This window comes from Hyperoodon ampullatus (genome assembly GCF_949752795.1).
Source record: "Hyperoodon ampullatus genome assembly, chromosome: 16".
NCBI classification, from domain to species: Eukaryota; Metazoa; Chordata; class Mammalia; order Artiodactyla; family Ziphiidae; genus Hyperoodon; species Hyperoodon ampullatus.
The window spans coordinates 69,903,216-69,928,262 of record NC_136929.1 but is presented as its reverse complement, the minus strand read 5'-3'; the positions used below and the strand labels follow the sequence as shown (position 1 = coordinate 69,928,262).

Below are 25,047 nucleotides of genomic sequence, written 5' to 3'. Positions count from 1 at the left end.
TAAGAAGTGTTAGGCATAGTAAAAACATCATTTGATAATATTTGACTAACTGTAAAAATAAAGTCAAACCTGAGATTGATCTGTTTTGATAATATTTCAAATATCATTAGGCCAGTAAGTTAGAAAATGGGCCCGAGACACTTTTACTGGTCCACATTTTTCAGAAGTAATGTCTTGCTCTCAAGCCCATGTGATATAGCGTCATCACCAGCTTAGAGATGTTCCTTCTTTATGAATCTCAAGTTAACTTGTTTCTAGTGAGCGTTCCTGAACAGTGAGAGTTAAACCTGCTTAATATTCTCTGTGTAACTGTGTCATAAAAATACTGGATTTTAAGAATGCTTTTGTAGCTTGGAATGTAGAAATCAGATGTTCTTAGCCAAAATCCAAGATCCAGATTTGTAATTAGAGCTCCGCATTAGAAACTCACACAAGTTGTATTTGCTGCTTGTGATTAATTATGGCAGGAACGCAGGTTAGGTTATGACTATGTTTTAAGACAGTTTGGACTTTGTTGTTGAACTATGAATTAAATTATATTTGGCACCTGTGGCATACATTTCTAAACATATAATTAGGAAAATTTTCTTTGTCGCTCAGTGTGTCCAATTCCAAATATCACAGTTAGCTGGAAGGTTGTTACCTATATAGGGAAGTTCATATTATGGGTGTGTATTTTTATTACAATGGTAGTATGTCAAAAACAAGCTACAGTGAAACAAAACATAAAATAAAGTTAAAAATACAGAATTATTTTAAATACATATTTAGCAGTATGGCAAGTTAAAATGAAAGCCTCCTCCACAGAGCTCCACTTGAAATCTGCATCCATTCCTTGGTTCAGTGTGATTTCTTCCAGACCTTTCCCAATGTCAGCACAAATACATATATACATTTTCTTTTTTACAAAAATGGAGTTGTACAATGTATATCATCCTGCAGCTTGCCAGTCACTTCATTTAAATGATATGGAGAGCATGTTGCTTTAGATTTTTCAACCAAAATGATAGCAGAATTGAAATTGACCAAAGTTAATGGCATTAAATATCTTGTCTACAGCTCTGGTACTTACCTCACAAATTGCCAGATTGTCCATAAACCTTTAACCTCCTTACTGCATACTCTCTGAATATATTAAAGCAATTTTCAGTTTACAATGTAGAAGATGTAAGAAATGCTTTGAAAACTTCTGCCATAGAGTTGTTTCCTCTAAAATAGTAAGGAAATGAAAGGTCTTGAAAGGAAAACTATGTTTATAATTCAGAGATCATAAGACAGGGTCAGGACCAAAACAGTACATTCAAAACCATAAAAGGTGGATTAAAGACCTAAATGTAAGGCCAGACACTATCAAACTCTTAGAGGAAAACATAGGCAGAACACTCTATGACATAAATCACAGCAAGATCCTTTTTGACCCACCTCCTAGAGAAATGGAAATAAAGACAAAAATAAACACATGGGACCTAATGAAACTTCAAAGCTTTTGCACAGCAAAGGAAACCATAAACAAGACCAAAAGACAACCCTCAGAATGGGAGAAAATATTTGCAAATGAAGCAACTGACAAAGGATTAATCTCCAAAATTTATAAGCAGCTCATGCAGCTCAATAACAAAAAAACAAACAACCCAATCCAAAAATGGGCAGAAGACCTAAATAGACATTTCTCCACAGAAGATATACAGACTGCCAACAAACACATGAAAGGATGCTCAACATCTTTACTCATTAGAGAAATGCAAATCAAAACTACAATGAGATATCATCTCACACCAGTCAGAATGGCCATCATCAAAAAATCTAGAAACAATAAATGCTGGAGAGGGTGTGGAGAAAAGGGAACACTCTTGCACTGCTGGTGGGAATGTGAATTGGTACAGCCACTATGGAGAACGGTATGGAGGTTCCTTAAAAAACTACAAATACAACTACCATATGACCCAGCAAGCCCACTACTGGGCATATACCCTGAGAAAACCATAATTCAAAAAGAGACATGTACCAAAATGTTCATAGCAGCCCTATTTACAATAGCCCGGAGATGGAAACAACCTAAATGTCCATCATCGGATGAATGGGTAAAGAAGATGTGGCACATATATACAATGGAATATTACTCAGCCATAAAAAGAAACGAAATTGAGCTATTTGTAATGAGGTGGATGGACCTAGAGCCTGTCATACAGAGTGAAGTAAGTCAGAAAGAGAAAGACAAATACTGTATGCTGACACATATATGGAATTTAAGAAAAAAAAATGTCATGAAGAACATAGGGGTAAGACAGGAATAAAGACACAGACCTACTAGAGAATGGACTTGAGGATATGGGGAGGGGGAAGGGTAAGCTGTGACAAAGTGAAAGAGCGGCATGGACATATATACACTACCAAACGTAAGGTAGATAGCTAGTGGGAAGCAGCCGCATAGCACAGGGAGATCAGCTCGGTGCTTTGTGACCGCCTGGAGGGGTGGGATAGGGAGGGTGGGAGGGAGATGCAAAAGGGAGGGGATATGGGAACATATGTATATGTATAACTGATTAAATTTGTTATAAAGCAAAAAAAAAAAAAAAAAAAAAAAAAACCGTAAAAGGTACAGGTTTAAATGTAAATGTTAACATTTCATTTTTATTTTCACAATACCTTAAACTTTTTCTAAGGTGATTCAGTGAATCTTTACTTTTTCCTATTCAACTGTCTTAAGATGCCCCGCCCCCCAAATAGGGCTAGAAATAGTTCTCATGCTAGACTTTAAAGCAGATCTCTGAGTGGAAAATGGCTCATGGCTACATTTCTAAAAAACAAAGAGATAGGGAGACCTTCAACATGGCAGAGGAATAAGACGTGGAGATCACCTTCCTCCCCACAAATACAGCAGAAATACGTCTACACGTGGAACAACTCCTATAGAACACCTACTGAATGCTGGCAGAAGACCTCAGACTTCCCAAAAGGCAAGAAACTCCTCATGTACCTGGGTAGAGCAAAAGAAAAAAGAAAAAAACAGAGACAAAAGAATAGGGACGGGACCTGCACCTCTGGGAGGGAGCTGTGAAGAAGGAAAGGTTTCTACACACTAGGAAGCCCCTTTCACGGGCAGAGACTGCAGGTGGCAGAGCGGGGAAGCTTCGAAGCCGCGGAGGAGAGCGCAGCAACAGGGGTGCGGAGAGCAAAGCGGAGAGATTCCCGCACAGGGGATCGGTGCCGACCAGCACTCACCAGCCTGAGAGGCTTGTCTGCTCCCCCACCGGGACGGGCGGGGGCTGGGAGCTGAGGCTTGGCCTTCGGAGGTCAGACCCCAGGGAGAAGACTGGGGTTGGCTGCATGAACACAGTCTGAAGGGGGCTAGTGAGCCACAGCTAATCGGGAGGGAGTCCGGGAAAAAGTCTGGACCTGCCTAAGAGGCAAGAGGCCATTGTTTCGGGATGTGTGAGGAGAGGGGATGCAGAGCACCACCTAAATGAGCTCCAGAGATGGGCGCGAGCTGCAGCTATCAGCGCAGACCCCAGAGACGGGCATGAGATGCTAAGGCTGCTGCTGCCGCCACCAAAAATCAATATGTGCAAGCACAGGTCACTATCCACACCTCCCCTCCCAGGAGCCTGTGCAGCCTGCCACTGCCAGGGTCCCGTGATCCAGGGACAACTTACCCAGGAGAACACACGGCGCCTCAAGCTGGTGCAACATCACACCGGCCTTGTCGCTGCGGGCTCACCCCACATTCTGTACCCCTCCCTCCCCTCGGCCTGAGTGAGCCAGAGCCCCTAATCAGCTGCTCCTTTAACCCCATCCAGTCTGGGCGGGGAACAGATGCCCTCAGGCAACCTACACACAGAGAGGGGGCCAAATCCAAAGCTGAACCCCAGGAGCTGTACGAAAAAAGGAGTGAAAGGGAAATCTCTCCCAGCAGCCTCAGGAGCAGCGGATTAAATCTCCACAATCAACTTGATGTGCCCTGCATTTCTGGAATACCTGACTAGACAACGAATTATCCCGAAATTGAGGCAGTAGACTTTCGGAACAACTGTAGACTTGGGGTTTGCTTTCTGCATCTAATTTGTTTCTGGTTTTATGTTTATCTTACTTTAGTATTTAGAGTTTATTATCATTGGTAGATTTGTTTATTGATTTGGTTGCACTCTTCCTTTTTTTTATATATATAGATATATTTTTTTCCTTGTTCTCCTTCTGTGAGTGTGTATGTGTATGCTTCTTTGTGTGATTTTGTCTGTATAGCTTTCCTTTTACCATTTGTCCTAGGGTTCTATCTGTCTGTTTTTCTTTTTTAGTACAGTTTTTAGTGCTTGTTATCATTGGTGGATTTGTTTTTTGGTTTGGTTGCTCTCTTCTTTCTTTCTTTCTTTTTTTTATTACTTTTTAACTTTTTCGTGTTTAATAATTATTTTTTATTTTAATAACTTTATTTCATTTTATTTTTTCTTTCTGTCTTCCTTTTTTTCTCCCTTTTCTTCTGAGCCGTCTGGCTGACAGGGTCTCAGTGCTCCAGCAGGGTATCAGGCCTGTGCCTCAGAGGTGGGAGAGCCGAGTTCAGGACATTGGTCCACGAGAGACCTCCTGGCTCCATGTAATATCAAAGAACAAATGCTCTCCCAGAGATCTCCATCTCAGCGCTAAGACCCAGCTCCACTCAACAACCAGCAAGCTACAGTGCTGGACACCCTATGCCAAACAACTAGCAAGACAGCAACCAACCCCACCCATTAGCAGAGAGGCTGCCTAAGATCATAATAAGGCCACGGACACCCCAAAACACACCACCAGACGTGGACCTGCCCAACAGAAAGACAAGATCCAGCCTCATACACCAGGACACAGGCAGCAGTCCCCTCCACCAGGAAGCCTACACAACCCACTGAACCAACATTACCCACTGTGGGCAGACACCAAAAACGTCGGGAACTACAAACCTGCAGCCTGCGAAAAGGAGACCCCAAACACAGTAAGATAAGCAAAATGAGAAGACAGAGAAATACGCAGCAGATGAAGGAGCAAGGTAAAAACCCACCAGACCAAACAAATGAAGAGGAAATAGACAGTCTACCTGAAAAAGAATTCAGAGTAATGATAGTAAAGATGATCCAAAATCTTGGAAATAGAATGGAGAAAATAAAAGAAACGTTTAACAAGGACCTAGAAGAACTAAAGAGCAAACAAACAATGATGAACAACACAATAAATGAAATTAAAAATTCTCAGGAAGGAATCAATAGCAGAATAACTGAGGCAAAAGAAAGGATAAGTGACCTGGAAGATAAAATAGTGGAAATAACTACTTCAGAGCAAAATAAAGACAAAAGAATGAAAAGAATTGAGAACGGTCTTTGAGACCTCTGGGACAAAATTAAATGCACCAACATTCGAATTATAGGGGTCCCAGAAGAAGAAGAGGAAAAGAAAGAGACTGAGAAAATATTTGAAGAGATTATAGTTGAAAACTTCCCTAATATGGAAAAGGAAATAGTCTATCAAGTCCAGGAAATGCAGAGAGTCCCATACAGGATAAATCAAAGGAGAAACACGCCAAGACACACATTAATCAAACTATCAAAAATTAAGTACAAAGAAAAAATATTAAAAGCAGCAAGGGAAAAACAACAAATAACATACAAGGGAATCCCCATAAGGTTAACAGCTGCTCTTTCAGCAAAAACTCTGCAAGCCAGAAGGGAGTAGCTGGACATATTTAACATGATGAGAGGGAAAAACCTGAAAAAAATTTCAGATTTCACAAAAATCTCATTTAGATTCGATGGAGAAATAAAAACCTTTATAGACAAGCAAAAAGTAAGAGAATTCAGCACCACCAAACCAGCTTTACAACAAATGCTAAAGCAACTTCTCTAGGCAGGAAACCCAAGAGAAGGAAAAGACCTACAATAATAAACCCAAAACAATTAAGAAAATGGTAATAGGAACATACATATCAATAAATACCTTAAATGTAAATGGATTAAATGTTCCAGCCAAAAGACACAGACTGGCTGAATGGAAACAAAAACAAGACCTGTATATATGCTGTCTACAAGAGACCCACTTCAGACCTAGGGACACATACAGACTGAAAGTGAGGGGATGGAAAAAGATATTCCATGCAAATGGAAATCAGAAGAAAGCTGGAGTAGCAATACTCATATCAGACCAAATAGACATTAAAATAAAGACTCTTACAAGAGACAAAGAAGGACACTGCATAACGATCAAGGGACCAATCCAAGAAGAAGATATAACAATTGTACATATTTATGAACCCAACACAGGAGCACATCAATACATAAGGCAGATGCTAACAGCCATAAAAGAGGAAATCAACAGTAACACAATCATAATAGGGGACTTTAACACCCCACTTTCACCAATGGACAGATCATCCAAACTGAGAATAAATAAGAAAACACAAGCTTTAAATGATGCGTTAAACAAGATGGACTTAATTCATATTTATAGGACATTCCATCCAAAAGAACAACAGAATACACTTTCTTCACAAGTGCTCATGGAACATTCTCCACGATAGATCATATCTTGGGTCACACATCAAACCTTGGTAAACTTAAGAAAATGGAAACCGTATCAAGTATCTTTTCTGACCACAACGCTATGAGACTAGATATCAATTACAGGAAGAGATCTGTAAAAAATACAAACACAAGGGGCTTCCCTGGTGGCGCAGTGGTTGAGAGTCCGCCTGCCGATGCAGGGGACACGGGTTCGTTCTCCGGTCTGGGAAGATCCCACATGCCGTGGAGCGGCTGGGTCCGTGTGCCATGGCCACTGAGCCTGCGCATCCGGAGCCTGTGCTCCGCAACGGGAGAGGCCACAGCAGTGAGAAGCCCGCGTACCACAAAAAAAAAAAAAAAAAAAAAAAAAAGATGCAAACACATGGAGCCTAAACAATACACTACTAAATAACCAAGAGATCACTGAGGAAATCAAAGAGGAAATCAAAACATACCTAGAAACAAATGACAATGAAAACACAATGACTCAAAATCTATGGGATGCAACAAAAGCAGTTCTAAGAGGGAACTTTATAGCAATACAATCCTACCTCAAGAAACAAGAAACATCTCAAATAAACAACCTAACCTTACACCTAAAGCAATTAGAGAAAGAACAAAAAAACCCCAAAGTTAGCAGAAGGAAAGAAACCATAAAGATCAGATCAGAAATAAATGAAAAAGAAAGGAAGGAAAGGATAGCGAAGATCAGTAAAATTAAAAGCTGGTTCTTTGAGAAGATAAACAAAACTGATAAACCATTAGCCAGACTCATCAATAAAAAAAGGGAGAAGACTCAAATCAATAGAATTAGAAATGGAAAAGGAGAACTAACAACTGACACTGCAGAAATACAAAGGATCATGAGAGATTACTACAAGCAACTCTATGCCAATAAAATAGACAATCTGGACGAAATGGACAAATTCGTAGAAAAGCACAACCTTCTGAGACTGAACCAGGAAGAAATAGAAAATATGAACAGACCAATCACAAGCACTGAAATTGAAACTCTGATTAAAAATCTTCCAACAAACAAAAGCCCAGGACCAGATGGCTTCACAGGCGAATTCTACCAAACATTTATAGAAGAGCTAACACCTACCCTTCTCAAACTCTTCCAAAATATAGCAGAAGGAGGAACACTCCGAAACTCATTCTATGAGGCCACCATCACCCTGATACCAAAAACACACAAAGATGTCATAAAGAAAGAAAACTACAGGCCAATATCACTGATGAACATAGATGTAAAAATCCTTAACAAAATACTAGCAAAGAGAATCCATCAGCACATTAAAAGGATCATACACCATGATCAAGTGGGGTTTTTCCCAGGAATGCAAGGATTCTTCAATATACACAAATCAATCAATGTGATACACCAGAGTAACAAATTAAAGGATAAAAACCATATGTTGATCTCAGTAGGTGAAGAAAAAGCTTTCGACAAAATTCAACACCGATTTATGATAAAACCCCTCCAGAAAGTAGTCATAGAGGGAACTGACCTCAGCATAATAAAGGCCATATATGACAAACCCACAGCCAGCATTGTTCTCAGTGGTGCAAAACTGAAACCATTTCCACTAAGATCAGGAACAAGACAATGTTGCCCACTCTCACGACTATTATTCAACATAGTTTTGGAAGTTTTAGCCACAGCAATCAGAGAAGAAAAAGAAATAAAAGGATTCCAAATCAGAAAAGAAGAGGTAAAACTGTCACTTTTGCAGATGACATGATACTATACACAGAGAATCCTAATGATGCCACCAGAAAACTACTAGAGCTAATCAATGAATCTGGTAAAGTTGCAGGATACAAAATTAATGCACAGAAATCTCTTGCATTCCTATACACTAATGATGAAAAATCTGCAAGAGAAATTAAGGAAACACTCCCATTTACCATTGCAACAAAAAGAATAAAATACCTAGGAATAAACCTACCTAAGGAGACAAAAGACCTGCATGCAGAAAACTATAAGACACTGATGAAAGAAACTAAAGATGATAGAAACAGATGGAGAGATATACCATGTTCTTGGATTGGAAGAATCAACATTATGAAAATGCCTATACTACCCAAAGCAGTCTACACATTCACTGCAATCCCTATCAAACTACCAATGGCATTTTTCACAGAAGTAGAACAAAAAATTGCACAATTTGTATGGAAATACAAAAGACCCCGAATAGCCAAAGTAATCTTGCGAAAGAAAAATGGAGCTGGAGGAATCAGGCTCCTGGATTTCAGTCTGTACTACAAAGCTACAGTAATCAAGACAATATGGTACTGGCACAAAAACAGAAATATAGATGAATGGAACAGGATAGAAAGCACAGAGATAGACCCACGCATATATGGTCACCTTTGATAAAGGAGGCAAGAATATACAGTGGAGAAAAGACAGCCTCTTCAGTAAGCGGTGCTGGGAAAACTGGACAGATACATGTAAAAGAATGAAATTGGAACACTCCCTAACACCATACACAAAAATAAACTCAAAATGGATTAAAGACCTAAATGTAAGGCCAGACACTGTAAAACACTTAGAGGAAAACATAGGCAGAACACTCTATAACACAAATCACAGCAAGATCCTTTTTGACTCACGTCCTAGAGAAATGGAAATAAAAATAAACAAATGGGACCTAATGAAACTTAAAAGCTTTTGCACAGCAAAGGAAACCATAAGAAGACGAAAAGACAACCCTCAGAATGGGAGAAAATATTTGCAAATGAAGCAACTGACAAAGGATTAATCTCCAAACTTTACAAGCAGCTCAGGCAGCTCAATATCAAAAAAACAAAGAACCCAGTTCAAAAATGGGCAGAAGACCTAAACAGACATTTCTCCAAAGAAGATATATAGATTGGCAAGAAACACATGAAAAGGATGCTCAACATCACTAGTAATTAGAGAAATGCAAATCAAAACTACAATGAGGTATCACCTCAAACCAGTCAGAATGGCCATCATCAAAAAATCTACAAAGAATAAATGCTGGAGAGGGTGTGGATAAAAGGGAACCCTCTTGCACTGTTGGTGGGAATGTAAATTGATACAGCCACTATGGAGAACAGTATGGAGCTTCCTTAAAAAACTAAAAATAGAACTACCATATGACCCCGCAATCCCACTATTGGGCATATACCCTGAGAAAACCATAATTCAAAAAGAGTCATGTACCACAATGTTCATTGCAGCTCTATTTACAATAACCAGGACATGGAAGCAATGTAAGTGTCCACCAACAGATGAATGGATAAAGAAGATGTGGCACATATATGCAATGGAATATTACTCAGCCATAAAAAGAAACGAAATTGAGTTCTTTTTAGAGAGGTGGATGGACCTAGAGACTGTCATACAGAGTGAAGTAAGTTAGAAAGAGACAAATACCATATGCTAACACATACATGGAATCTAAAAAAAATGGTTCTGAAGAACCTAGGGACAGGACAGGAATAAAGATGCAGATGTAGAGAATGGACTTGAGGACACCAGGAGGGGGAAGGGTAAGCTGGGCCGAAGTGAGAGAGTGGCATGGATTTATATATACTACCAAATGTAAAATAGATAGCTAGTGAGAAGCATCTGCATAGGACAGGGAGATCAGCTCCGTGCTTAAGACCACCTAGAGGGGTGGGATAGGGAGGGTGGGAGGGAGACGTAAGAGGGAGGAGATATGAGAATATATGTATATGTATAGCTGATTCACTTTGTTATAAAGCAGAAGCTAACACACCATTGTAAAACAATTATATACTCCAATAAAGATGTTAAAAACAGAAAGAAAAAACAAAGATAAACATTAGAGAATCATGTAAGCATTTAGGAAAAGAGAGTTGAGGTCCACACCACACTAATGGAAATAGTTATTGGAGTTGATATTTGAGGCTGGTCTACCATTTTTCCAGACCTTGCTTAGGGTATGAACTTGAAAATAAAACATTCTGTGTTGCTCTATTTCCATTCCTCATCCCTTTTATGCTTTATGCTGGCAAATTATAATAGTAGCAGTAAGTATAATAATATAATGACTGTAAATAATAATTATATAATATCTGTTAATAAAAATTGTTATTTGGGGGACTCAGATGCTTCCTCTAAAATCCCAGGCACCGGGCTGCAGTAAAAGGAAACCATGCACCAATTAGAGTTTCTAATCTAGGCTTGCTTTATCAGCTGGGAAGTCTGCCAGTCTATCAGCTGGCAGAATTTTCCTTACACTTCAAGCCAGGCAGGGTCATCTGTTTTCCAACAGATATGAAAATAATCCCAGCTGTTTAAAACATCTGGTGAGCATGTTAAGAGAGCTATTTAAAAGACTCTGTGCCACACATGAACAATCAGATCACTAGGCTTTAACTCTGTCTAGCCATCGAGGATGTCATTTGAAGACTTCTCTTTCCTTCAGCTGATTGGAAACCACTGTACAGTGAAGTCCTCTCTGAAGTCCTTGTACGTCCCATGCAAAAGGACTATGGAAAAGGAGAGAAAATAATCTTACGACTTCCCAGAAGAAGAGTATTTTAGAAATTAACATATATGTGTTTTGTTTTTCACAAAATACAAAAAAGTTTCGTATTTATTCCTAACAAACTTAAAAATACATGCTAAAAATCATGTCACACAGCAAAATTGCTGTCTGATTATTGTCTTTAGTTTATAGAGAGCATGGATTCCGCCTGTTACATTTCTATTCTGACACAGTTACTGTTCCAAGAAGGAATTACTTCTACGCTACTTTGCATTTTCATTATTGTGTTTGTGTCCTATGATTGCGTTAATTTGGTACCAATTTTATATTTATTCTCAGAGGACTAAATCATCAAAATTTAAATATGCTGTTATATTATATCACAAGTTATTTGAAAGATTTGATGTGTCGTTTAGTTTTTCCATAAAGGTTATTGATAAATATGTGGTTAAGAATCAGTTATCTATTTAAATAAGTAAAAATTGAAATAATTTGTCACTGAATTTATATTTTTCCTTCAGATTTTACAACAGGATATAGAAGGTATTAATTACCTTTAAAACATTCATACTCTCAAGAAAGTAGAAAGAAGATATCTCCATAGAGGTCAGGACCATCAGAGTAATTTTAAAAATCAGAAATGGGTGCACAATTATATACATTTCAGGATTTTACTTGACATTATGAAAGACTTATTTTTGGAAGCATTTAATTTAAAAAAAAATCAGGGGTGGGCACTCTTGAGAGGAGAAGCCTAACTCATCAGAGAGAGAAACTTCCAGATGTCATGCTTGTTAAAGGCACCATTAGTTGTATACATTAAAATCCCATTTTTAAATGCTGAATGTGGTAATGGCTGCAATGTATTTCTTACATACTAATGTGTCTGGGCAATTCAGTGAATTCAGTGCCTTAAATGCAGCCCACAGGGACCAAACCCCATGGAACCCAGCTGAATGGCAAGACATATGATAGCAATAGAATGCTATTGCTATCAGCATTTTTCTTTTCAGATACATACCTCTAACTAGTATTTAAATCTTCATAAGTTCTCTTAGAACTGGCCAAGCTATAAAAGGCATAAACCTTTAAGAATAATAGGAAGCAATCACCAGGCAGTGATTCAGAAGGCATTGATTTTAGTCTTTGTTCACATATTTGACCAATTTTTAAAATTTTTTTCATAACCTTTGACTTAGGTTTAAACTTTGTCTTCAAATTCCAGGGGTGAGAGAAAGCCAAAAATAGATCTTTTCAGGACCTGTGTTGCTGCTATTCCTCGACTGCTTCCTGATGGGATGTCAAAACTTGAACTTATTGACTTGCTGGCGAGGTAGGTGAGAGCTGTAGTGGGCATTATTTGATCAAAATTGATTTTAATCCTTTGTCATGATTCCTCAAAAAATAGAATGATTATTAAAAATGGACAGATATTTACTAATTCTAGGTACTATTTGGAGTTCCCAGGAGGAATAAAGAGATGGTTTTGATTTGGGGCTTTTTTTTGTTTTCCCTGTGCTCATGGGGTTTAAAATTCAATGTAGAAGCAAATCCGTAAGGACATAAGGTAACTAGCAATCCAAGGCTTGAAACTGTGCAAATTAATGGCACCAAAAAAATGTGATACATAAAATCAGAGGGTAGAAGGATTACTGTGGACTGGGGATGTCAGCAGATGACTCCTGGGAGATGGTGGAACTTGAATGGCCCTTTGAAGGAAAGATAGGATATAGAAATGTAAAGGGAATGCCATGAGGACAAGCACAGAGGTGGGACCAGGAAATGAGGAGATGAGCCTGGCTGGGAAAAAGTTCATTCAGGATGTGATTCCCAATCTGAGATCAGCACACCCCCAGGGAGGCAAGAAGGTGGGTAACAGGGATCCTAAGGAAATTTTTGTACTTCACTTCCATAGATCATACATTTATCCCACTCCCCATCCTCCGTAAGAATGCACAGTCCAACTAAAACCCAAAGTTAACTTGCTTTGCTTTGAATGAAATGATATTATTGTAGTTAAATAAGCTTGATTTTTCTCATGCTGATCTGAAGTTCTAGCTGACAGTTATGCATGTCTTTAATTTAAGAATCAAAAGTGACTTATTATCTAAGTGCATTTAGAAGGCAAAATCATTAGAAACGGGGTCCTTGGAGGAAATGGAATGAGGAGGAAGACAAGTCATCCTTGATTCGGAAAAAAAAGAAAGAAAAAGGATTTTAGAAAACCCAATGATAAAAATAAATAGAAATAAGACTTTAGAGGTAGATATTTAATGAATCTTTACTATTAACTGAGGCATTTGGACTAATGGAGTTTCTAAGCAGGAGAATAACATGATAAAAAAATGTCATTTCCGCTGGTTCATCTGATAATGGTGGAATAGGGGAAAGGCCAGAGAAGGATAACAAATATTGATGCTGGGGCTTCCCTGGTGGCGCAGTGGTTGAGAGTCCGCCTGCCAATACAGGGGACACGGGTTCGTGCCCCTGTCCGGGAAGATCCCACATGCCGCGGAGTGGCTGGGCCCGTGAGCCATGGCCGCTGAGCCTGCGTGTCCAGAGCCTGTGCTCCGCAGCGGGAGAGGCCACAGCGGTGAGAGGCCCGTATACCCCAAGAAAAAAATATATATATTGATGCTGATTGGATGAAAGATGCTTTATACATAATCTTTTACCCACATCCTCTAGCCTTCAGAGAGCACCCTTCCCATCAATATCCAAAAAGTAGGCCAAGCCCCAGTCCCCCGTGACTGCAGATCACCCAGCGGCCTGCCCACGGCTCTGAGTGTCCGCATGGTGCGCAGTGTGTCCTGGTGATCATGGTCGTCATGCTCTCTGCTCTGCACAGCCGTTTGGACTCCTGTGCAGAGGGGGCCAAATCCCATGGTTGATCACTTCCTGCTCTCAGTTAATAGCTTCCATAGCCTGCTGTCCTTCCCCATTCTCTTCACTCCAAGTGTGGACAAAGCCACTCCCTTCCCTCTTCTGGTCACACTAGCTCAGGATGGTGCTGGCTCCTGAGGTTTACTGAAGAGCCATTGCTCTGAGAACCATGGTGTCGAGCTTTGGTGTTCTCTGGCCACAGCCGCCTACCCTTCTAGCTGACTTCTATCACCTGTGACCTATAACCGGTTCTTTGCTACAGTCAGCCGTCTCCAGGCCATGGGTTCTTCTTTCTTCCATTCCATGTGTAGGATGCATTTGAAGAAGAATATGAACTTAAAACAAACTACAGTCTAGGCTTTTGCTGAAGCCTAGCAACCAGAATGTGAGCCTAGATCCCCTTATCCTAAGTAGGGGAGCCGTGGGGAAAGACGGAGGAACAAGCCTGGATCACAAAGGGCTTCCAGTTCTGGGGGGACAAGATTTAAGGAGGAGCAAAGGGTGGATTCCTAGTGAATAACAGACTTGGGGATTTGGGGGTCGGGGAGCTGAGGAACAAAGAAATCAAGATACTATAAAGGGCCATCCACGCTGCTGTGGGGTCTCCCGGGATGATGGGGAAGTGCTGAAGATAAAGAAAAGCTGTGAGACAAGGGCCCGAATTACCCAGAAATGTACAGGAGCGGCCTGTACATTGGCCATGGACAACAATGGGGAGGGTGGTGTGCCTAGGAGACAAGTATTTGCACAGTGGAGGGGCGCTGAGTGAAAGGGCTGCAGGGGGCATTGAGGAACAAGGGGCCAGAGGATGAGGGGCCGCCATCTGAGAGATGTGCAGGAGGCGCCCCCCAGATGGGAATAATACTGACTCCTTTGGAAATCCTGATTTTTGCTTCCCTGCTTTGCCGTTTTCCTAGCCATGTGATGCTGACAAATTATTGGGTTGGCCACAAAGTTTGTTCGGGTTTTTCCACCAGGTGGTACAGAAAAGCCCGAACGAACTTTTTGGCCAACCCAATATTTAACCCCCTGTCTTTTTTTCCTTGGTAGAGTTGGAATAATGCTGCCTATCTCATAAGACTGTTGAAAGGGCAAAATGACATGGCACTTTGGTTAATCGGAGAGAAAATGTGTCCGCAGGGAAAAGACAGTTCTCAGTTAAGCTGAAGTAAAAGGAAAGTTCACTTCTTTCATTGAAGTCCTAATTGGTGATGATTATATAACTAAGCCCTTTGAAATGCTAAGTGTTTTAAATGTCATGCAGCCTTCTGGTACCGTCTCTAATGCTGTTTTGCTGTAAATCTGTGTGGGAGACTCTTACCTCTGAAATCACCTTGGTAGCCTCATCCAGTGACGCCTGGATCTGCAGCCGCGGTGCCAGGCACGTCAGGAGGGAATTCTGTGAGACACGGTTGGAATGGCAGTGCTATTTATACTGCTATTTATAGTGCCTCGTGTTTATTATTATGTACATTCTTACAAAGCCCAAAGCCATGGGTACTGTTTTTATGAGGGGAAGGAAAAAATAAATATACTTGAGAGTTCAAGTCTTAGGGCAAAGTCAAGAAAATGACGGGACTTATATGGGAAGCCTGTGAAGAGGCCTTTTTCATACGCTTCAAAAGAAGCCAGAGGCCGTTCTCCTCAGGGGAAGGATAAGTTGGAGAGCTGGCCCTCACACTGGGTCCATTACCCTATGAGAAAACGAGCCCCTTCTAGATCTCAAGAGGGTCAGAGGACAGAAGTGAAGAAATTGAAGAGCAGTAAATGTGGGTTTCAAGTCTTTAGTCGCTTTGTCCCCCAGTCGTCCAGTCACATTTGGACTCATTTGACTCCTGACACAGTCTAGTCAGAGAGGTGTGAGACCTTTTATTTCAGACACTTCCTGGTTGCATCCATGGTGCTTTTTTTTACTGGAGAAAATCTTGGTTTTCTTCATACTTGGCAAAATAAGACCAAATGCCACGCAGGCTCAACTGCCCCTCACAGCTCGGTTCCCTGAATAAGGAGGGTCGACTGAAAAAAAATGCACAACGTGAGAGTTGTGAGTTAAGTTTTATTTGGGGCAAAATGAGGACTATAGCCTGGGAGACGGCATTTCAGATAGCTCTGAGGAACTGCTCCAAAGAGCAGCTCTGAGAAACTGCTCCAAAGAGCAGCTCTGAGAAACTGCTCCAAAGAGGTGGGGGGATGCTCAGGATATATGTGATTTTGGTGGAGGGGGAGTACGTGCAATCGAGCACATATTTTTTTTTTTTATTAGTTTCTGCTTTATAACAAAGTGAATCAGTCATACATATACATCTGTTCCCACATCCCTTCCCTCATGCATCTCCCTCCCTCCCACCCTCCCCATCCCACCCCTCCAGGCGGTCACAAAGCACCGAGCTGATCTCCCTGTGCTCTGCGGCTGCTTCCCACTATCTATCTACCTTACGTTTGGTAGTGTATATATGTCCATGCCTCTCTTTCCCTTTGTCACAGCTTACCCTTCCCCTTCCCCATATCCTCAAGTCCATTCTCAAGTAGGTCTGTGTCTTTATTCCCGTTTTACCCCTAGGTTCTTCATGACATTTTTTTTTTTTTAATTCCATATATATGTGTTAGCATACGGTATTTGTCTTTCTCTTTCTGACTTACTTCACTCTGTATGACAGACTCTAGGTCTATCCACCTCATTACAAATAGCTCAGTTTCGTTTCTTTTTATGGCTGAGTAATATTCCATTGTATATATGTGCCACATCTTCTTTATCCATTCATCCGATGATGGACACTTAGGTTGTTTCCAGCTCCAGGCTATTGTGAATAGAGCTGCAATGAACATTTTGGTACATGTCTCTTTTTGAATTATGGTTTTCTCAGGGTATATGCCTAGTAGTGGGATTGCTGGGTCATATGGTAGTTCTATTTTTAGTTTTTTAAGGAACCTCCATACTGTTCTCCATAGTGGCTGTACCAATTCACATTCCCACCAGCAGGAGCACATATTTTTTGCAGAAGGTTTCTGCTAGTCACGAGAAGTGGACGTCACCATGAAGGATTTTAGTGCTTTTCTAGATACAAGGAGATGCAACCATTGGGCTCATAAAATCTTTTCCTGAAAATATCTAATTTTCTAAAGACCCGTTCTGCCAGTTTTTCCCAGAGCACAGAGCGCCTCACTCCTGATCTCCACCCTGAACTCCTTTCAAGGGGTGTCGAAGTTCAGCAGCTGCAGCGGCTCATGATTTAATCCTTGTAGAGGTAGATGGCAAGTGCCAGTTTGTAGGTGACAGGAGTTTCAAGGTTATGTCCCCCGTAACTGCCCCCAGGCTCCCTTCCCACCTGTTCACGTATTGGCTAAACACCCCAGACACTCTAATCTCAGACTTGTATTAGTATGTTTACCATAACAATGGTTTACAGAACGAAACAGACAAAGAAGGTGGAGCTCACTTTTCTCCTTGGCAGTCGCCATGATTTTTCTCTGTCTCCTCCCAGGTGTTTCCTGCTCTACCCTTGACCACAGGAAGGACCTTTTCCCCCAACAGTCTACAGGCTCCTGTCCTCCGTCCCTTTCTGCAGCACTGTAGATGCACTAAGGGTTTGCTGTTCCATGTTTGCCCTCCTTTCAAAAATCTGAAATAGGGTTGTGAGAATTAAACAATGCATATAAATCACTTACCATCGTGCCTAGAACACAGTAAGCTCTCAGCAAATGTTAGTTATTATTTTTAGGCATCTTTAAACATGAATAACATATTATCCACGATGTACAATGCACTTTCATATACTTTATGTTAGGAAAGCTGGGTACATATTCATTCCTATTTTCGGACAAAGAGATTGAACTTCAGAAGAGTAAAGTTGGTTGCCCAAATGTACAGAATTTTCCAGAAGCCAAATAGAAGTGACAAATGTCGTTGGTTTTATACAAAATGGCAAACATTTTGTGCAATGTTTCTTTATAACTTGTGGAACTTTCTGAGGTAATGCATATACAATTTCATGATCTTTAGTGGTATCTGGAAACTATTTATCATTTACTGTTTATCATTCAGTCTTCACAGCTTTGTCTGTGTAGTGGAGGGTGGCTAGCTGTTTTGAGTAGCTGGGTGAGAACTGTAGACTCAATTGCATACATTGCCTCGATAAACCACTTAATCTTATTACTTTATTTTAATTGAGATGCAATTCAAAGCCCTGTAGATAGGTGGGAGCTCATTCTTTTTTTTTTTTTAATAAAGTTCCCATTTTATTTTATTTATTTATTTTTTAGGGAGGGGCCACACCACGCGGCATGTGGGATCTTAGTTCCCCGACCAGGGTTGAACCCGCACCCCCTAAAGTGGAAGCATGGAGTCTTTTTTTTTTTTTTAACGTCTTTATTGGAGTATAATTGCTTCACAATGGTGTGTTAGTTTCTGCTGTATAACAAAGTGAATCAGTTATACATATACATATGTTCCCATATCCCCTCCCTCTAGCGTCTCCCTCCCACCCCTCTAGGTGGACACAAGGAGCACAGAGTCTTAACCACTGGACCACCAGGGAAGTCCCGGGAGTTCATTCTTTAATACCTTAGAGAAGAAGTTTCCGCCCCTTCTGGTGAACATGCCAGAGGTTAAGAGTCCACTGGTCAGCAAGTCCCTCCTTTTGGAAACCTTTGTCTCCAGGCCTTCACTTCTAAACCATTTCTTCCTCTGCTGCCCGTGGTGACGTTATGGGGCAGCAGGTCCCTCTCTGCTGCCTGATAACCTTGTGTCAGTCCTGCCAGAGCTGAGAGGAGGCTGTTCCTCCTAATGGATCTTTTCTTCTGGGTATAGTTTGTGAATTTGAAGTCACTCCCTTTTCCTCCATGCACCTCTAGCAACAACATTCTTCAAAGCGACTGAGCTGATTCCATCTGAACCTGAGCTCACCTTTATGAAAGTGTTTCTGTTCAGTCGTTTGTCTGATCTGACCAACCAGGAAGGCGGCCTCGCTCACGTTCTGGGTTTTCCCCCTTTTACCCACATCCTTACTTAGTGTAAGTGCCCCTCACACCGCATCCCCCTCCTAGATTACTCCAAGCAGGGCCTCGGGCCTGCTGGCTCATGCAGAAGGTTGCCGCCTGGTTAATCAGGCCAAGCTGGTCCACGCGCCTCATGCCAGCTGCTGGGGAAGGACAGATGCAGTTGATGTTGGCAGTAACGGTTTCTTTCGGTATGCTTCACTGCTGTGTCACGGTGGAGTCCCTTCAGGCCCCCTTGGTGGGCCTAAGATCAGCATCTTAGAAATTTTTCCTCGGGTCCCCCAACCTCGTCAGACTTCCTAAGCTGCCTTCTCTGAATGTCTCTCTTCTCTTTCAATTGCTGCCACCAGACTCTCACAGGACTGTTGTTTATTGTCCTCATAGTTGTTCACAGGCAAGAACCCGTCCTTTCTTTTCTGGCGTCTCAATGGGATGACCCTGCAGGAGTTTGGGGGATGTCTTCTCCTCAGCCACTCCTTGCTCGCCGGACCAGCAGGCGTCGTGAGACTGTAAACAGGTCGGCCAGCATCATGCAGCTTCCCTGCACGTCCTGCATCCTCAGGATGGCTGAGCATCTTTCTCCTTTAACTGAATCTTCTTTTCCTTTTTCGTTAACTAAAATTTTTTTTTCCTGTTTTCTGTTTTATAATATTAAATCCCATGCGCTTCACAAGGTGATCTGTGATTATCTGGTTAAAATCTAACAAAAGTAAAAATGAGGAAGATCTGGGTGGAAGAAACGGCGGCTGTATCTGATAGGCAGCTCCCTACTTACTCTCCAAGGAATGACACAGGGGCGCGGCTCTGGCTCTTCTCGCAACTTCTTCTACTTCTCCCTCTCCCTTGCCTGTTGCCACCCAGACTTGCCTTGATACGTCATTTTCATTCCATCTCAGTTCTGTGACACTGGACCTTTTTCTTCCACAAATATTCCACGTTTATTATCAACTGGGCCTTTTATTCCCAAAGCTCCCTCCCCTCCCTGGTCCTGTCTCTTCGTACTCCAGGAATATTTTTGAGTGTTCTCACTGGTAAGGCATGTGAATACCATGATTTCAAGAGGAGTGGTCACCAAAAATAGCAAGAGCTGCACCACCTCGGGGTCTCAGAGTCCTTAAAATGATCCTGCACTGTTGGTTTAAAGTTAAGGAAGCTTCCAGATTGCAAATTGCGAATGATGCCAAAGTTAGACGAAGAGTAGAATTCATCTCATTGGAAATCTGAAAGTATTGGCCCTTCTTTAAAAGCTTCAGCTAAATAGACCATGGCATGGTTTTTATTTTGACTTTTGACCCTAAAGATATGTGCTTGCCTAGTTTCATGTGTGTAATAAAATAGCGCAAACTGGGTGGCTTAAATAACAGAAATTTATCGTCTCACAGTTCCACAGGCTAGAAGTCCAGGCTAGAAGTCCAAGATCAAATTTATTGTCTCACAGTTCCACAGGCTAGAAGTCATCAGGGTTGCTTCCTTCTGAGGCTGTGAGAGAGAATCTCTTTTAGGCCTCTCTCCTAGCTTCTGGGGGTTTCTGGCATAGTTTGGCCTTCCTTGGTTCATAGAAGCATCACCCTGATCTCTGCCTTTATCTTTACATGGTGTTCTCCCTGTGTGTGTCTGTCTCCAAATCTCCCCTTCTTATAAGGACACCAGCCATGTGGATTTTACCTTACTCCAGCATGACCTCATCCTAATTTAGCTAATTCCATCTGCAGTGACCTTATATCCAAATAATGTAATATTCTCAGGTGCCGAGTGTTTGGATTTCAACATGTGAATTTGGGAGGAGACACAACCTGTAACAATGAACAATATCATTACCATCAGTTAACATTTGCTGAGTGCCTCTTGTTTCTGTCTTTAAAAGGTGGTTCATCATCTGCAGAAGCTTATTCTCTAAGACATTCAGGACTATAGACAGGTATAAATGTAATAAATTGGAACACTAAACTTAAGATGGAAACATGACCTCAAGTGTTTTCCATAAATTAGTGTTTTCAAACCATGGGCTGCAAAGGTGACTGGAAGCTGCTTGTAGATTGAAGGAATGTTTCCTCTCACATGGGGGGCTTCAGGTCCCTTACCCAGCTTCAACCAGAACAACTCGTTTTTTTCTTTTTAATAAATAAATAAATTTATTTATTTATTTATGGCTGCATTGGGTCTTTGTTGCTGTGGGCAGGCTTTCTCTAGTTGCGGCGAGCAGGGGCTACTCTTTGTTACAGTGTGCGGGCTTCTAATTGCAGTGGCTTCTCTTGTTGCGGAGCACAGGCTCTAGGTGCACGGGCTCAGTTGCTCCGCAGCATGTGGGATCTTCCAGGACCAGGGCTCAAACCCCTGTCCCCTGCATTGGCAGGCGGATTCTCAACTACTGCGCCACCAGGGAAGTCCTACAACTCGGTTGTACTATATACTAGAGTTCTACATAAAATTTTTTGGAAAAAAATGGAGCTGCTGATTAAAATACAAAGAAAATTTGTAAATTCCTGCCTTAGTCCTTAACTAGAAGCCCAGGTTAAAGACCTCTGTGTGTTATTTCAGCAACTATGACCTACTTAATAACTATAGACTTAATAGCAAGTCTGCCCTGAAGAATTAGCTCAGCTCTTCCTTCTCAGCAGTTTTGTAGAGCTTAACTTGCTTTTGGAACAGAAAATATATCTTCCTTGACTTGGTATATATCTGCTCATTAATGAGCTTTTGTCTGGTTTATATTGTCAAATTTGGACCAATTAGTGTACTTTATACCCTAGAGAATAAGAAGGGTATTCAGTATCAAGTTTTTGAAATACTATCTATTCAAAAATATGTAACTGTATCAGACCTGTTTTATGGAGAAAACTTTGGATTAAAGATGAGAAGTCCTGGGTTGGAATCCTGGTCTTTGAGGAAATTCCTTAACCGCTCCGGTTCACAGTTTCTTTTTCTGTTGGTTGAAGATATTATGTCCTGTTTAATGGGGGCCCCTGTTGACTTGGCCAGCTTCTTCTTTGCCACGGAACAATTCCAGGCTGCTGAGTCCTGGAAATTCTATCTCCTGGGTATCTCTGCTTTCCATCTCTCCCTTCCTTAGTACTTCTCTGCCTTGGGTCAGGCCCCCGCCACTTGGTGCCTGAGTCACTGCAATGACCTCCCAGCCGGTCTCTGCCCTCAGTCTTGTGACTCCTCCAAGGCATCCTGCATATTCCTGCCTAACTTTCTTTTCTCAGATGTGAATCTAATCATGTTACTTCCCCTGTAACTTTCTGAATACAGTTCATTTTCTTCTCATAGTAAGAGGTAACCTGTACTGAGTGCTTACTGCATGCTCTGTGTGGTACTAAGCACTGTTCATAGATCATCTCAATGAACCTCACAACAGGTTTATGAGATACAAGTACAACTATGATCCCCATGTTCCAAATGAGGCTCTGAGGCTTAGAGAGGTTAAGTAACTGGCATGAGGTCACATAGCTAATGCATGACAGAGACAAGGCAGTGATCAGGCATTCTGATCCCACAACACTCACACTCAACCTCTTCCTGCTGTGTTGCCTCCTTGGGTGGCCCACAGACCCTCCAGCAAGCCACTCCTGTTCTCTCTCCAGGACTGTCTCATACCTCGCTCTTGCTAACACCCTACCCAGTAAACATAGCCGTACCGTACTCCATATCCTAAGGGCTGAATCTTAGGAGGGCCTGAATCTTAGGAGGACCTCAAAAACATTTGTTTATTAAATAAGTGAATGAATGAATCTATAAAGCATGATATTAACTATAACGCTCCATGCCAATGTTGAGATTTATTTAATAATATTATGATGATGTTCTGGCTTAAACCACAAATACACTGATATTATTTCAGTTGACAAACTCAGTATTTCCCAACTTTGCCACTGTCAGCATTTTAGGTCAGATAATTCTTCGTCATAGGAGTTGTCATGTGCATTGTAGGATGTTTAACAGCATCCCTGGCTTCTACCTACTACATAGATACCAGGAGCATGCTCCAAGTTGTGACAACCAATAATGTTTGTAGACGTTACCAAAATTCCCTTCATGGGGGCCAAAGCAATTGAGGACAACTGGCCTAACTTTTAATTACTCATTTTCACTGAACTTCTGGATGAGTCCCTTAGTTTCTCCAGGACCATCCTTAAAAGTGGTAAGGTTTGATACTAATTTATTCTGTAGTCAGTAATGTATTAAAAAGAATTCATGTACGGCTAAGTGCAACATGGTATCTCGGATTGCATTCCGAAACAGAAAGGACATTGATGGAAAACTGGTGAAATCTGAATAGAATCTGTATTTTAGTTAATAGCACTGTACCAATGTTAACTTCTCAGTTTTGATCACGTACCATGGTTATATAAGATGTTAACATTAAGGGGAGCTGAGTGAAAATTATCATAATATATTAGGGGAGAGTGACCCATTTTTCAGATACAGTAAAAGGCTCTGGCCTTATATATGTTCCTTTACAGATATAGAAGAAAAACTGATAAAGTAAATGACTTCATTGTCTTTATTCATCTCACAGGCTCTCTATTCACATGGACGATGAACTGCGACATATTGCACAAAATTCTCTTCAGGGTTTACTTGTTGACTTCTCAGACTGGAGGGAAGATGTCCTATTTGGCTTTACCAACTTCCTGCTCCGGGAAGTGAATGACATGCATCACACACTCCTTGATTCATCCCTCAAGTTACTGCTCCAGCTCCTTACCCAGTGGAAACTGGTCATACAAACTCAAGGAAAAGTCTACGAACAAGCCAACAAAATCAGAAATTCAGAGGTGATTTTCACCCTTTGCCCACTAATTTATATTCTTTATGTCGCACATATATAAATAAGTTGCAGCCCAGAGAACCTTGTGGTTCTTACTTTCAGCTACCTAGGAACTTTCTCCCTGGTGATGGCCCTAAGTTTTTCCATCTGCTTAAATTGTGGCCAAGAAATTCAGGGCATCGTATGCCACAGCAGGTTAGATTTATTAACATGAGCAAGGCCATTTACGGAGTAGAAAATGATGTTTTTTTCAGAGAATTATGATTATAAATCTGTTTGTAAGAGCAAATGACCATAGGGAAAAGATATAGAGCTGGGTATGAATATGGATCTAGATATGGATGTGGATATAAAGCTGGAAGTGGATATGGATCTAGAGCTGGATATGGATGTGTATCTAGATTTGGATATGAATATGGATTTGTATTTAGATCTGGATATGAATATGGATATGGATCTAGATCTGGATATGACTAGAGCAGATATGGATATAGATATGAATATGCATATAGAGTTAGATATGGATATATGAAAGTTAGCTGCCCACCCGTTTTTTCCCCCTAGTCAACAACAAATTGGTCGCTTTCTCCAATATCCAGAGAAGAAAGTAGTCTTGTGGTTTCTTTATTCTTTCCTGCCTCAGTCCTGAATGGTAAAAATTAATGATACCATTTTGAAGAGCAGGTTGAGGAGGAGTGTTGTCAAATGAAAACCAGGGCTGTGTGACTTGGTGTTGGCAGTGAGCAGACAGAGAAGGGGTCTGGCTGGAGAGTTTGGCTGAGGGTCTGAGGAGCGTCGAGGCTTGGGAAGTATGATAGCGTTTAGGATCCCAGATGGGCTGACCTCAGAGATGAGCTTCAGGGCATTACTCCTGCCTTGTGTCCTACACTTGCCAAAAGATGACAGGGAGGAAAACAAGGATTACCTATGCTTGAAAAAGGGAGACTGAAATGGAGGTAGAATCTGCCCTGTTGTCTGCCTTGCTTTTGTTTGAGACTCACTTGGTTTGGGAACTTTCAGAATCCATCTCATTAACATGCAAAACCCAGATTAAAATCTAACATGAAAAGAAGTCTGATTAGAAAATCAATGCTTGAAAATTCAATTTAGTGGTAACTAAAATAGAGAATTTAAAATAGAGAATTCTCTATAGAGAATTTAAGTAAAGCCAAATTAGGACACTTTAATTAAATATACAGTGTCATCTCAAATGGTATGGATGGAAGCGGTTTTGGTTTTATTCCTGCTAATAACCTTTGAAAAGTTATTCCTTATCAGAGGTAACAGAGGGCTGATGGTATTCCAAAGTGACAGTTGGTCTGAAAATAAAAAGGGATCTATGATATTTCATGAATAATAATGAATTCATAGGCATGTCTGGTTCTAA

General features: G+C 41.0%; 1 protein-coding gene across 2 annotated transcripts in view; it reads left to right on the top strand.

Annotated features, from left to right (window-relative positions):
- The window catches only part of FRY (FRY microtubule binding protein), a gene marked incomplete at both ends in the record, with an annotated part of 256,062 nt that overhangs the window by 129,818 nt on the left and 101,197 nt on the right, over positions 1–25,047 (top strand). For both annotated transcript variants that reach the window (XM_079722071.1, XM_079722072.1), the window contains 2 exons: positions 12,237–12,344; positions 23,409–23,667. In XM_079722071.1, coding sequence (XP_079578197.1) covers positions 12,237–12,344; positions 23,409–23,667 — 367 coding nt within the window. The remainder of the gene's footprint in view (positions 1–12,236; positions 12,345–23,408; positions 23,668–25,047) is intronic.